Raw genomic sequence first — 12742 nt, forward strand, 5'->3', positions numbered from 1 at the left:
CATTAACAAAAATTGCCTCTAAAGAGGACGCCAAGAAAACAGCAACGATGTTACCATCCTAACTGATGAATATCCATCACCCTAATTTTCTCTAAAAGAAACTGTGGTTTTTTTCAAAAAGTGACAAATATGAATTATATCACGGAGAGCTTAAAAGCCTCAACAAAGTGTGGTATCTTTTAAATATGAAGACTTTGAAAAATAAATTTGAATAGTGCAAGCCAGCCTCTTTAACGTAGTGATATTACAAATATATTCAACTCCAACGTAGGAAAGCACGACTCTGCCGCCGCCCGACGCCGGGCTGTCGAGGTTGCCAGGATGGAGGGCAGCAGGCGGTCCCCGAGGATGCGATGCGAGCGTTTCCATGATGACGCCTCCAGCGGTACCTGCCGCCCTGAGGCAGGGCCGGGGCCTCACGTGTGGGAGCTGCGCCGGCCCCTGGCGCCCAGGGACACGCGGAGCCGCGGCTCCCGGGCGCGGTAATGCTCGTTGAAATCCAGCCTGAAGCTCAGGAAGCGCAGGCTCTCATCAGGGCTGGTCGTCAGCAACACCAGGAACTGCTGCACGATGCCCTGGAGAGACGCAGGGGACACACGCCCATCTCAGGTCCAGGAAGGAGCTGCCCACACAACCGCCCCGCCTTTAACCCCCTTCGGAGTTATTTCCATCAACACCCACCCTAGCGGTTGTCCCTGGGACCAGAGTTCACCTAGTCAAGGGCAGCCCCACGGGGAAGAGATGCTCATTTCCACAAATGCAAATTCACAACAGTAATTTCATGGAAAAGAACTAACCAACAGATTCTTCCTTTCTGCCCTTAAGTTCTACAAGAATGAGCAAAACAGCAAAGCAACTGGTGGGAAAACATCCAATTTTTAAAATTTTGATTTTGAATAGATAACTTCAGTGTGACACTTTTCATCTTTCACATGAGTTATGAAAGAGTATTTAATCATACAGCCCTGATGGGAGGACAAATTGAGAACACCAAGAACAGACACGTGATGTAAACCATGGCTCGGGGCCCCGGTGCCTTTGGGGGTGTCGGGCTGCGGCTGCCCCCGAGGGCGGGCAGTGCGGCCACATCACCTCCTCATTGGGGGGTTTGCAAAGATGACGACAGGGTGTGAGAGACGTTCACTCAACTTTAACAGAACAGAATTCCCAACTGCTTCTGTCCGGGCTGAGTCACTGAGGACACCTCCCATCCCTGCCAACCCCCCGCGCGTCTCACATCAGCTGACCGTCACCTGCTCAGGGGAAGCGCTCGGGAAAGCTCTGATCGGCAGAGAAAAGGTCACCGACACACCCTTGTCCATCCTTCCCGAACTCTCGAGGTGGACACTGCCCCCCACCCTTGCTTCTGGTGGAGCTCCTGGGAGCTGGGACGCGTGCAGACGCGTGTGTGCGACACTAGTCACTTTACACTGAGCGAACACACTGCCTGCGTGCGTGTGCGCGTGTCACCATCTCTCTGGGTAAGGAGGACTTGGGAGAAAGTCCCTAAGGAACCACGCTGCTCAAAACACCGCCAGGGCTTCTCGCGAGCGTGAAACTGAAACATGCCGACGAAGGACGCCTCCACCTGGACATGTGAGGACATGCCTTCCCGCGGGGCCGGGCCCAGGGCCGCTCACAAGCAGCAAAGCACGGATGGCTGTTAAGACTCTATAGTGTTTCAGCCACCGACACAAAGAAGACAGCAAAGGACTTATGTGCTCAAGAAAAGAAGTCTGAACGGCAGTGATTTACAAAGATCAAGGCTGTAACGTTAAGTAATGCTGGGATTACATTAAGATTACTTTTTAAAAACTGTATTAACTCTACCGGGAAAACATGTAACCACCACTGGCCTTTTGGAAATCAGCACTTGGACACGTTAAGTTACTGAGCTCCTCTGCAGCTGGGCAACTATCTTTTTTTTTTTTTTTGCGGTACGCGGGCCTCTCACTGCTGTGGCCTCTCCCGTTGAGGAGCACAGGCTCCAGACGCACAGGCTCAGTGGCCATGGCTCACGGGCCCAGCCCCTCCGCGGCATATGGGATCTTCCCAGACCGGGACACGAACCCGTGTCTCCTGCATCGGCAGGCAGACTCTCAACCACTGCGCCACCAGGGAAGCCCGGGCAACTATCTTAATTAACAGCACGAACGTAACCATGAGGCGCCCACTTCTGAGAATTATGAACCCACACCACGTGCAGGACCTGGGTCAAGACAGCGCCTCAGCATCAAACACCTGCCCGACAGATATTTTTGCATTGGACATAAACCAGTCATTACCGCCATTTATGAAACGTGTTTGCAACAAAAAGGTAACAGGAGGCCAATGCCAAAGTGAGGCCACTTACAAAAGGGACAAATTTACCCCTTAGTTATGCAGAAGAGAAATTCAAAACTAAAAAGTATGAGGACCTTGGGAAGCAAACTAGACGCCTAGGGAACAGGGTCGTGGCGTTTCAGTTAGAATTCTGAACCAATGAATACATGGCACAGAAACATAATTTGTCAAGGTCTGGGGTTCAACGCTTGATTTGTCTAATTAGTTACCAGAACTGAGTGGAAGAACTCTTCGTAAAATCTTTTCACCTCTATTTCCAGCACTAACATCACCTTGAGAAACATGAAATCAGAAAACAAACCCTCAAAAGAGACAAAGCAGAGCGTGTGGCCTCCGCGGCCCAGCAGCCTGAGGCCCGTCCCGCACGCTCCCCGCACGCTCCCCGCCTGTCCGCAGAGGAGGGGGCCGCAGAGCCGCGCCCACCAGAGCAGCCACGGGAAGGAAGGGCCACCAGATGTCGGACAGCCCCGAGGGCAAGACTCCCACCCAGCGGCAGAGGCCGGACCGGCTGGAACGACGCCCCTTCCATCATCTGGCATCGAGCATCAGTTACTGTGACGTGGGCGGCACCCTGCTGCTGGACACGCACCTGGTAGAAATGCGTCAGTATGCGCAGCTGCGAGCACAGCCTTGGTATCGACTCCTGGAACTCCCGGACCCTCTGGCTCTCCTGCTCTTCTTCTGCGGCCGTCACCCCCCACTGGCCCTGAGAGTGAGAGAGAAGCAGACGGGTTAGACTCTGGATGGAAGACGCTGGGGGGCGGGGCTGAGGTGCGTGTTAGTGGCGGGGCGCCGACTTCCACCCCTCTGTGCCGCTGGAAACGTCCATGATCGTTTTCTGATGCCACACTGCTCTCTAGCTTACTTTTTTCAATTAATAACATACCTCGGGAGTATTTTACATCAATACACGAGTACACGTAGAACCCCCTCACTGTCCGTCACCATGTCCATCGGCCACAGGGTGACATCCAACTATTCAGACGATTTGTCACAGCTCGCCAGGCTTCTGCTATCAGAAACAACGCTGTAATCAACAGCCTTGTATCTGTCACCTTGCACGTATTTCAGAGCAGATACTTTACGTGTCTGTAAACTGAACCCGACGGTTCAAAGCACTGGCGCCCTCACACGTTGCATTAACTCCTGACTTGAACGGGAACGGTTCTTACCATTTCCCTTAGCCGTGATGCATGTAAAAGACTGTTCTCAATCACTGGTGAAGCTGACTAGCTGCTTTCCAGCCAGCACACGCAGGAATTATCACAGGACCATTTCTTATCAATTAACATGGTAAATTACACGAATAGATCTCTTGAACCCCTGCATTCCTTAAATAAACCCCAGTCTGGGTGAATTATTCTCTCAATATTCTGTTAAATGTTTCCACTGAATTTTCTGTAAGACTTTTTCCATCAACATGTACAACCTAGGTCTGGTATAAAGATTCTCGCATCTGGTGTCAACTTCACAGAGCTTCCCAAGCAGGCTCTGGACGCTTCCCTCCCTGTGACAACTGGCACAGAGCACAGCGCTCTCCACGCCAGAGGTCCGGCCGCTCCCTTTCCGGTGGCAGAGCTGCTGATAAGCAACCTTGCTCCTTGCTGAGCCACTGTTCTGCCTAGAATTTGCCCTCTGTCCAGAGAAAGCCCTTCATCTCCCTCCCGTGCGCAGGCTGACTTCACGGGTCCGAGCCAGACAGCAGGCGGCACTCCCTCACCACCTCGGTGTGTCTGCCTTCCCCCCACAGCCTCCTGGGCGGTGCCCGGCTTGTTCTGCTCCCCCTGGGCCGGGGACGCCCTCCATCCACGCTCACCCTCATCTCACCGGGGCCCTCCTCCTGCTGCCCGGCCGCCTCCGGGTTTCGCTGCTTCCCCAGCTGCTTCCCCAGCGGCTTCAGCGGGCGTCTGGGTGACTCTCTCCCCGTTTATTCCCATCGGCATGAGGGTTGCGCATTTTCAGAATCGCGTCCTGGGGCTCCGCGGCCTGAGAGACACGGGTCACCTCTAGCGCCCCTCCGGCCCTCCCTCCGTGGCGGGACCTCACCGCAACCCCATCTTCCATCACAAGCTGGCCCTGTCCTCTCTACTGCCTTGTGCCCTCGACGGCAAGCTGCTTCCCTCTGGACAACTTCAGTGCCCAGTGCGTCGTCCGTCCTTTCCACTCTGTCCTGTCTCTTCTGTCCCAGAACCTCCCGACCAAGCAGGTCTGCCCAGACGAGCCCTCAGCCGTGGGCGAGCAGGCGACAGGTCCAGAGGGCAGCCCCGGCCCAGAGGTTACCCAGAGGCCTCTCCTTTCATGCGGTGGGCTTAGCCCCGCTGCCTCTGCTGACGGGACAGACACGTCTGGTCTCACTGTCATCTCAGCAGTGAGACGCTTTCCGGTCTCCCTGACGGTGGCCATCTTTTACCACATGGTCTGTGCTTCTTCTGATAACCAGGAGGCTTCTAAGCCTGTTCAGTGGCTACCTTTAGAAGGACAGCTTCACAAAGCGGGCCGTCCCTGTGCTCTATTTCTTCAGACAGCGTTAACCAGCCTGAGCGCCCCCTTCTTGCTGCCTGATTTTTAGAAGGCATTATTTTCATGTCTGTATCTTTTTATATATATATATATATATATATATATATATATATATATATATATATATATATATATACACACACCTGTTTTACTTACTTCATGAGCTTTAAAGAATATCTCTTGATGCTGGGTTTTAAAAGATGAAGTAATTACTGAACTTATATTACTTTCTATCTCTTCTCCCCCTACTACCTTTTGTCTTTTCAAACACATTTTTTAAATACTCTATCTTACTGTAGTACATACATATAAAAAAGCGCACGAGTTCTACGTGGACAGCGTGATGCAGTGTCACGATGCGGTACACGCGTCACAGCTGGGCTGACATGCACGCTCACGTCAGCAGCACAGCGGCTGCGTCCAAACACTTTGTCTTGTACTTGCAGCCAGGTAACGACTTTACATAGTTAAATTCAATTTTGTTTTATAAATAAAAGCTATCCCTAATAATTAAAAGCAAAAATGAAACCAATTAATCTAACTGGGTACTGAGCTGGTGGCAAAACCTTACGGGAATAGCTATTTCAGGGAGGTCACCTTGCAGGAGCGGACACGTGGCTGGGAAATCGCACGGCTGCTGCACTGTGGGGGGAGGGTCAGGATGCCTGTTGTGAGAGAGTGGTGTGTACAGGTGTGTACAGGTGTGTGGGGGGCAGGTGGAGTCAGAGAACAAAGAGCTGGGTGAGCTCCTGCTAGAAAACAAGATTTCCAATTGTAAGACAGAAAAAAGAAGAAAGAAAAGGCCTTTAGCCCTAAATTTGAATTGGACATATTATCACAGACGGTTTTGAGAAGTGGGAAGAAAGCAGAAAACTGAGGGCAGGGACTGAAGGAGGAAGAGGCGCCCGGGAGCCCTTGCCCAGCAGCAGCAGTGCGGAACGCTGCGGCAGGGGCGGGCAGAGGCCCCCGACCAGGCACGCTGGGCCCTCCGAGCCGTCCCGCACAGCCCCTCCAGCCTGCGGGGGCCTCAGGTCTGATGACAGCGCGCAGATCACCCTGCCTCGCGAACGTTAACCATTCCGCGGGTACACTCGCGGCTCTCGCCTCTCCCGCGTATCCCGAGCACGTCCGAACAAACACGCTGAATAACCCACCTTATCAGGCAGGTCTGCTCCGAGGCGCTGACAGGCAACAGTCTGGAGAGTGAGCCTGGGCGCCCCCAGAGCGCAGACTCACAGCTCAGCGATTCCCCAGGGGCAGAGCTCTGGGCAAGTGGGCAGCGTGAGAAACCACGGCCATGGATGGATTTACTGGACACTTAACAGCTGACATACACCAGCACATGAAAATAAGGAGCTCCAGGGGAGTCTGTTTGTTTATTATCACTCCCATTCTACAAACCAGGAAAACTGGTCTCAGAGAGGTCAAGTCAGCAAAGGCACAAAGCTGGCCACGAGGTCGTGGCCTTCAGTCCGCCTGGTGCGCAGGCTTCCTGGGCGGGCCCAGCCGGGAAGCCCCGGGGGCCGGGGGTCGCCAACTCTGACACTTCAGCCACAAAGCCCTGCTCCCGGCAATGCAAACAGAGTGAGCAGTACACCCATCCCTAGAACACCCTGAAGGCTCGACACGTACACGACGCGCTGTGACCCTTCCAAGTTAACGATCCTCTAACGCAGACTGTAAGGGAATAGTCAAAAATAAACCGAATCCAGCCGCATCAACTGGACAATCTGTCACCACCCCAAGGATAAGCACCTTGAGAAAGTGAGAGACCACAGGTTATATCCAGTACAAGAGATCCCATAAAGACTCAAACTCATTCCATACATCTCTGTACTAAGGTCACGACGGACACGAGCCACTCAGTAAGGCGACTGAAAATAGCCGACGTGCACAAATCCGGTTCCCACGGGTATACGTGTGCCCGCCAGCTCCAGACGAGAGCAACGCAGAGTCGGGCACCACCCAGCGGAGACACCGACGCAGACGAACGTCTCGACACTCAACTGAGGGACGCTGGCAAGAGACCAGAGCTTCCCACGAACTCTGCCTTCACTGATAGGACAGTGATGGTGCCCGCTCCCTGTAAAAGAGTCCAGAGCCGCTCAGGACCCCGGCCGGACGCGGCTACGACCACAGCCTCGGCGGCAGAGTCTGCCGCGCTGGTGAGCGCGGCGGCACCAGCTCACTGTCGAAGCGGATGAGCCACCAGCACCAGAACCGCACCTCGGCTCCACGCTGCTGCTTCTTCTCCTCGAACCGCAGGCGCCTCTGCAGCTCCTCCAGGGCGGCTCTGTAGATGGCATCTTGAGTGTTCTGAAGCTCGATGATCTGATCAAACACGGCCCTCAGCTGGTTTAAAAGTGCCTGGGGAGAGAGGACGAGTTTTTTCTTTTCATGAACAGAGCCCCCAGCACGCTTATTACTAAGTTTTTCAAATAAAATATTGACACTTAGTGAAATTCTCAAGGCGCTCTTTAGCTGTTCATCCATGCATCAGCAGACACCGACTGCACACCCGGTCCTGGCAAATACGCGAGCTCTGAATCACCACAGCAACAGCAAGCAGTCAGAGCCCAGGCTCTCGGCTCAATCACCTCCCATCCTCACCGAGACCTGGCAACCCAAGGTGCTGCCCAACTCCGAAGTGTGGAGCACGTAGCTGCATCCACAGTGGGACTGCCTGAGGATTAGAAAGGGATGGGAGAACACTTTTTTTTTTTTTTTGGTGGCACATACCAAAACCAGACATGGAGAATATGAGAGAGGAAATTCTTTAAAAAGTATAAGAAACAGATCCTGCAAGGTTTTTTAGAAAAAGGTATCACGCTTTACACCAGGAATGACAGGATGGTTTTAAACCAAGGGCGACAGTGCGTCTCCCTAATTCACAGGGTTCCTCAGGGCACACACCTACCGCAGGTCACGCATTCTTTCTCTAGTGCGGCACGGAAAGGAGGAGACCACGGCACACAGTCTTGTATGTACACCAAACGATATCCACGCCCCAGACACATCCTAACCCAAGGCTGTACGGCGAGCACCACGACACCAGCGCCGGCGGAGGGGAAGGGGCAGGGGGCTGAAAGGTAACATGAGAGCCAACACCCACGGGGTCTTTCGTGGACAGCAAGCAGTGCACTCGGCTCAGAGCTGCCTGTTCCTGGTGGGGCCTCAGCCGTAACACAAAATCAAAACAAAAACTGGAGACGACTTTTTAACAAGGATTTATTTCTTCTAGTTTGTTTCTTTATTGTAGTCAAATAAAAATTTACTATTTTTGGAGCTGGGGTGACTCACTGTTTACTCCAAGCTAAGAGTGCAACATGTGCTTCTGTCGTCAGCAGTCTGTTCAGACAGGGCGACGACGACAGCGCCTTCTGTGCTGACACCGGTTTGCGACAACTTACAGTGTGACTCAGGATTTTTCTCAAGAATGCACAAACAGAAATTACAAAAATGTATACACACACCTGTCACAACCTCCAACTTCAAAATTACGTGTATCAAACAGCCTTGTTTTTCTTACTAAGTGACGTAAGAAAAATACATTTAATTTATGTCAATAACAGACTGCCTTAATTTGTTTTATATATTGGGTTTCTTAAAAAACAAAAAACCCTCTAGTGATTACTTTAAATAAACCATCAAATTAAAAGTAAAACCCTCAGCAGACGGACCATTTCAGAAAAGATCATTAAGGTCTTCAGCAAACGACTCCTTCCATGAATTGAGCCAGGACCAACTCACACGTAAACATTTACTATCATGAGAAAATTACGTTACAGGCAAAAATAGTTTCTCGCTTGGATTCTGTTCATCCCCGTAGACATCTTTAGCAGTGAGCAGCGTGGCCTCTAGCTGTTTACAATGGAACTTCCACATATGCAAACGGGCAGAGACACCGCCACTGGCAGGTGCATGTGCTCCTGATTTGCCAGCTTGGGGACAACCCTCAGCCCTTCACATGTTTTCTAAAAAGCATTAGATCTAACGAGCGTAAATCTCCCTGCAAAACACACACACACAAGATGACTTTTAATTGTTTAAAAACAGTAGCAACTCACATGTCCCAGGCACTATGGTAACGGCTTACGAGCAGCACACAATTTAATTCTCACAAATGGAGGGAAGAAAGAGGGGTGTCGTGCTCTTTCAAAACACGGGAACGCCGGGGTCAAAAGCTGAGAAGCAGGACGGAGCCTTAGGTCCACCTGCCCGTGGTGCCCCGCGCTGTGCGAGTGGACAAGGACACGGTGGCAGCGAACGCCCGCAGCCCACCAGGTCGGGCCCTGGACACTCATCTACCCGGACTGAACATGAGCGTGTCAGCAGGCAGACCCCTGACAGGACCTGCCCACAGCGCCAGCCTGATACAGACGAGGCGCAGTGATCGAGGCTGAAAGCCCTGAGGTGTGCGCTTCCTAAGTTCTCCTTACGCTCCAAGTACTTTAAATTACTCCTGTGCCGCTGTTCCAATCTATTTATGAACATTCTATATAGAAGCATCTTTGATCTGAAGCATCTATAAAGAAGCACACATGATCAATAATTCTCTAATAATGAAATCTGGCATATCAAAATACCTGTTTTCCCAGCCACGGACGGCTAACCAGATATACCTAAAAAATCAGACAAGTATAGCTGATTCACTTTGTTATACAGCAGAAACTAACATACCATTGTAAAGCAATTATACTCCAATAAAGATGTTATAAAAAATGATAAAAAAACAGCTCTAAGATACAATTTCTCACCTATCTATCACACTGGCAAAAATTTTAAAGTATGACAACATGTTCTGTTGGCGAGGCTGCAGGAAAACGGACTCTCACGCACCTGCTGCTGGGAGTGCAAACACACACACGCTTCTGGCAAATATCTACTAAAGCGTCTACTAAAAAAGAAATCAGACGAAACAGCGTGTTCCCACAGAAGGACCCCTGCAGCGGGTGGAGGTTTAGTGGGAAGCAGCCCTCTGCAATCCTGAAACGTCTTTAAAGTCGCACATTTAACGTCAAAAATGTACTTGCAATTTTGCTTCCTACTTCACATTTGTCTCAAGTGAAAGCAAAGTGTTCCTTATTTTCCCAGATCTCTGAGTAAGATCTAAGCTCCGGGAAGACTTGCCACATGGAGCATGCAACTTTCAGCAGGGCCTACAGGAAGGAGTGTCAGCAAATAAGCAGGGGTTTATCCAGACAGCCTGTCCTGACTCTGCCGCCCACACCCCCTGACCTGAGGGGTGGGCTCTGAATGCTTGTTCTCGCACTGCCACCCCTCAGGACGACTCCCCCCTGAGCAGCACGCGAGGACATCGCTGCCACCCCAGGAGGTGGATGGGCGCCACCAGTCTTCACCCTTTCATGCCCAGCTCAAGGCACGTTCTCACCTGAGCACTACTGCTCCAACCCTGAGGGGAAACATCACACTAACAGCAAGACTGTCCCGGCTACCAGGGCTGTGGCCGCACCAGGGGACGAGCCCAAGGGAAGGACTGGCTGACCGTGTGTTCTCGTCTTACCCTGGAGTCGGCGTCCAGCAGACAGCGGGAGATGACGGTGTCCAGGAAGGCCTCGTGCGCGGCGATGATGTGGTCCAGGTCCCGGGCCTGCTGCACTTTGTTCCAAAGTTCATCCCAAGAGCACTCAAGCACCTGGAAACGACGAGAGCCTGAGGGAGGCGCTGGCGCCACGCCGGCGCAGCACCTGCTACGAAGCACAGCACGACGGCCCGAGACAAGATGATCTCAACCAGAATCGAGGGCTGATCCGAACGTACCTCAAATGTAATGTAATACTGCATCTGATGGATGAAATGGACCATCTCGGAAGCCAGGATGTGGCAGTGGTGCAGCACCCCAGAGAACTCTGCAAGAGAGCCGCACAGCGCCGTCGGACACCAGCACAGCCCGCCCTCCTGGCCGCCTGCAAGCTGCCTTCCCCAAACTCCCTCACTTTCACTCTCGACCCTAAAGCAGGAACCCGCCTTTCCAGAGTCCATCTCTGTGCTATGTAAACACGTACTTAGCCACCCAATCACGCAGTGACAGATTACTTTACGGAATATAAGGATCTAACAAGAAATGGCATAAAATGAAATAACTATTTGAAAAGTAGAGAAATTCTGTTTTACAATAATGCAATATCTTGAACAAATATAAGCTCAATTTTATGGTTTCTTTACAGTCAGTCTGCCTACTGTGTGTGAGACTTTTACTATTCCCTAGCTATTTGGCGACAAAAATGACATTTCCTTAAGTACCGAATGTGGCCTTGCCACCTGAGAGAAGCATGAACTTGGAGCGGGGTGGGCAGGGCCCAGACTCCACTCCTATTCTTTGTGAGATTATAAAACCAGGACAAGGCTGGAGGGTCGCCAGGGAGCAGCATTCTCTGCTTGGACTTTTCATTTTTGTTCAGAGACTCCGCTGGACTATTATGGGATACTACTGTCCCTGAAGGCTCCATTGGGGGAATGACTTTAACGTGGGTCAGACTGGACATATTTCTGTTGCCGCTCCAAGGGCCTTCAATTAGCTACCTGGATAACTCACTTGTCGCTGCATGCGGTTATTTGAGAAATCATTCTTGTCCCTTCCTCAAAGAGTAATGACGGAGCGACGTATAAACAGGTGTGAAAAAAACAACAGTGGTGCTGTATACTTGAAAAAATACTGCTTTCTACAAGCTGAGGACTAAGAGACACTTGTGGGGATCCTGGCTTGTCTAACAGGCCCTCCTCGGCCAGGGAAGAAACAGCACGGGCCCCTCAGAAGATCGGCACAGGCTCCAAAGCCCGCCGTCCCCCGTACCATCAGGATTTGCAATCCATGAATGTGGTAAACATGCTTCTGAGAGACGCTATAAGTTTCCTGTTTCATTTGTAAGTCCAGAGTGAAGGATGTACTTTTCCTACTAAAACCATCAGAGGGGCTAAGACTTCTAGTCTAGCACTCAAAGTCTATTTAACTAAAATGACTTTGCAATGTAAAAAGGCGTAAGAACATGCTGTTTCCAGCCATATTGATCTGCATTATGGTTTAGGTAAGCTTCTCAGAGAAGTAACCCCAGTGCGCAACTCCATCTGGGGTTTAACCAGAGCTGGAACGGCGGACTGTCCCCCCCCCCCCACCCCCGACGCCAGGCAGTCCCCCTGGAGAGCCGTCCATGTACATTCAAACATCCCACAGGCACGTGGGCGCGTGCCAGTCCGATTCTCCAGATCTTTCTCGGTGTGATGGGATTTCTTCGTAGAGCGGCAAAGTTCCATAAAACGGTCTGTGATACGAAATAGTCTAGAAACCCCGTGTGGAAGGGTCTGTTTCTTTAGTGTTCTTCATGTCATCACAGACCTCGGGTGGAACTTTCCCGGAAGCCCAGCATCTGAGGCCTCGTCCAGCACAACCTCACCACTTCCGAGGGCACGGCTCTGCCCGCACTCACAGCAAACGGGGGCAGCCTGTTTCCCAGCCTCGTGAGATGGGTCTGCAGTTTACACTAACCCAGCCTGACATTTTCCCACCAAAGAAAGTTTAAGATCGCAGGCAGAATGGTAGGTCTCATCCCGGCTCCCGGCGGATGACGTGAGAACGCTGAGCGCTGCCCGGGGGCCTGGGACAGTGCAGAGGCAAGAACACATCTGCGGCCACTTGCCAGCCTCCGGCTCCAGGACAATCTTCCACACATCAGGGAAGAAGCCTGACTCCAGGTTTCACTGCTCTGTGCAGTCTGGGTGTCCTCTGTCACCTAAGCTGAAGTCTCTTCCTCCTGCCCAGATCTGTCTTGGGCCGCAGATCCATTTACCCTTAAAAACATCTCACACAGGTGAGCCTGACCTGACAGCCCAGCCCCCCTCCTCCCGCAGTGCCCGGAAGCAG

The 12742-nt window shown here is 51.8% G+C and overlaps 1 protein-coding gene across 3 annotated transcripts in view; it reads right to left on the minus strand.

Moving 5' to 3' along the window:
• Positions 1 to 416: 416 nt before the first annotated feature.
• The window catches only part of TUBGCP3 (tubulin gamma complex component 3), a 64017-nt gene continuing 51691 nt past the window's right edge, over positions 417 to 12742 (minus strand). For 2 of the 3 annotated variants that reach the window (XM_065895956.1, XM_065895957.1), the window contains 5 exons: positions 10645 to 10733; positions 10388 to 10519; positions 7090 to 7230; positions 2933 to 3049; positions 417 to 575 (listed from right to left, as the gene is read on the minus strand). In XM_065895956.1, the coding sequence (XP_065752028.1) occupies positions 417 to 575; positions 2933 to 3049; positions 7090 to 7230; positions 10388 to 10519; positions 10645 to 10733 (638 nt within the window). The remainder of the gene's footprint in view (positions 576 to 2932; positions 3050 to 7089; positions 7231 to 10387; positions 10520 to 10644; positions 10734 to 12742) is intronic. The other variant, XM_065895958.1, reaches the window with a different exon arrangement.

The sequence above is a fragment of the Phocoena phocoena genome, chromosome 18, assembly GCF_963924675.1.
Source record: "Phocoena phocoena chromosome 18, mPhoPho1.1, whole genome shotgun sequence".
Classification (NCBI taxonomy): domain Eukaryota; kingdom Metazoa; phylum Chordata; class Mammalia; order Artiodactyla; family Phocoenidae; genus Phocoena; species Phocoena phocoena.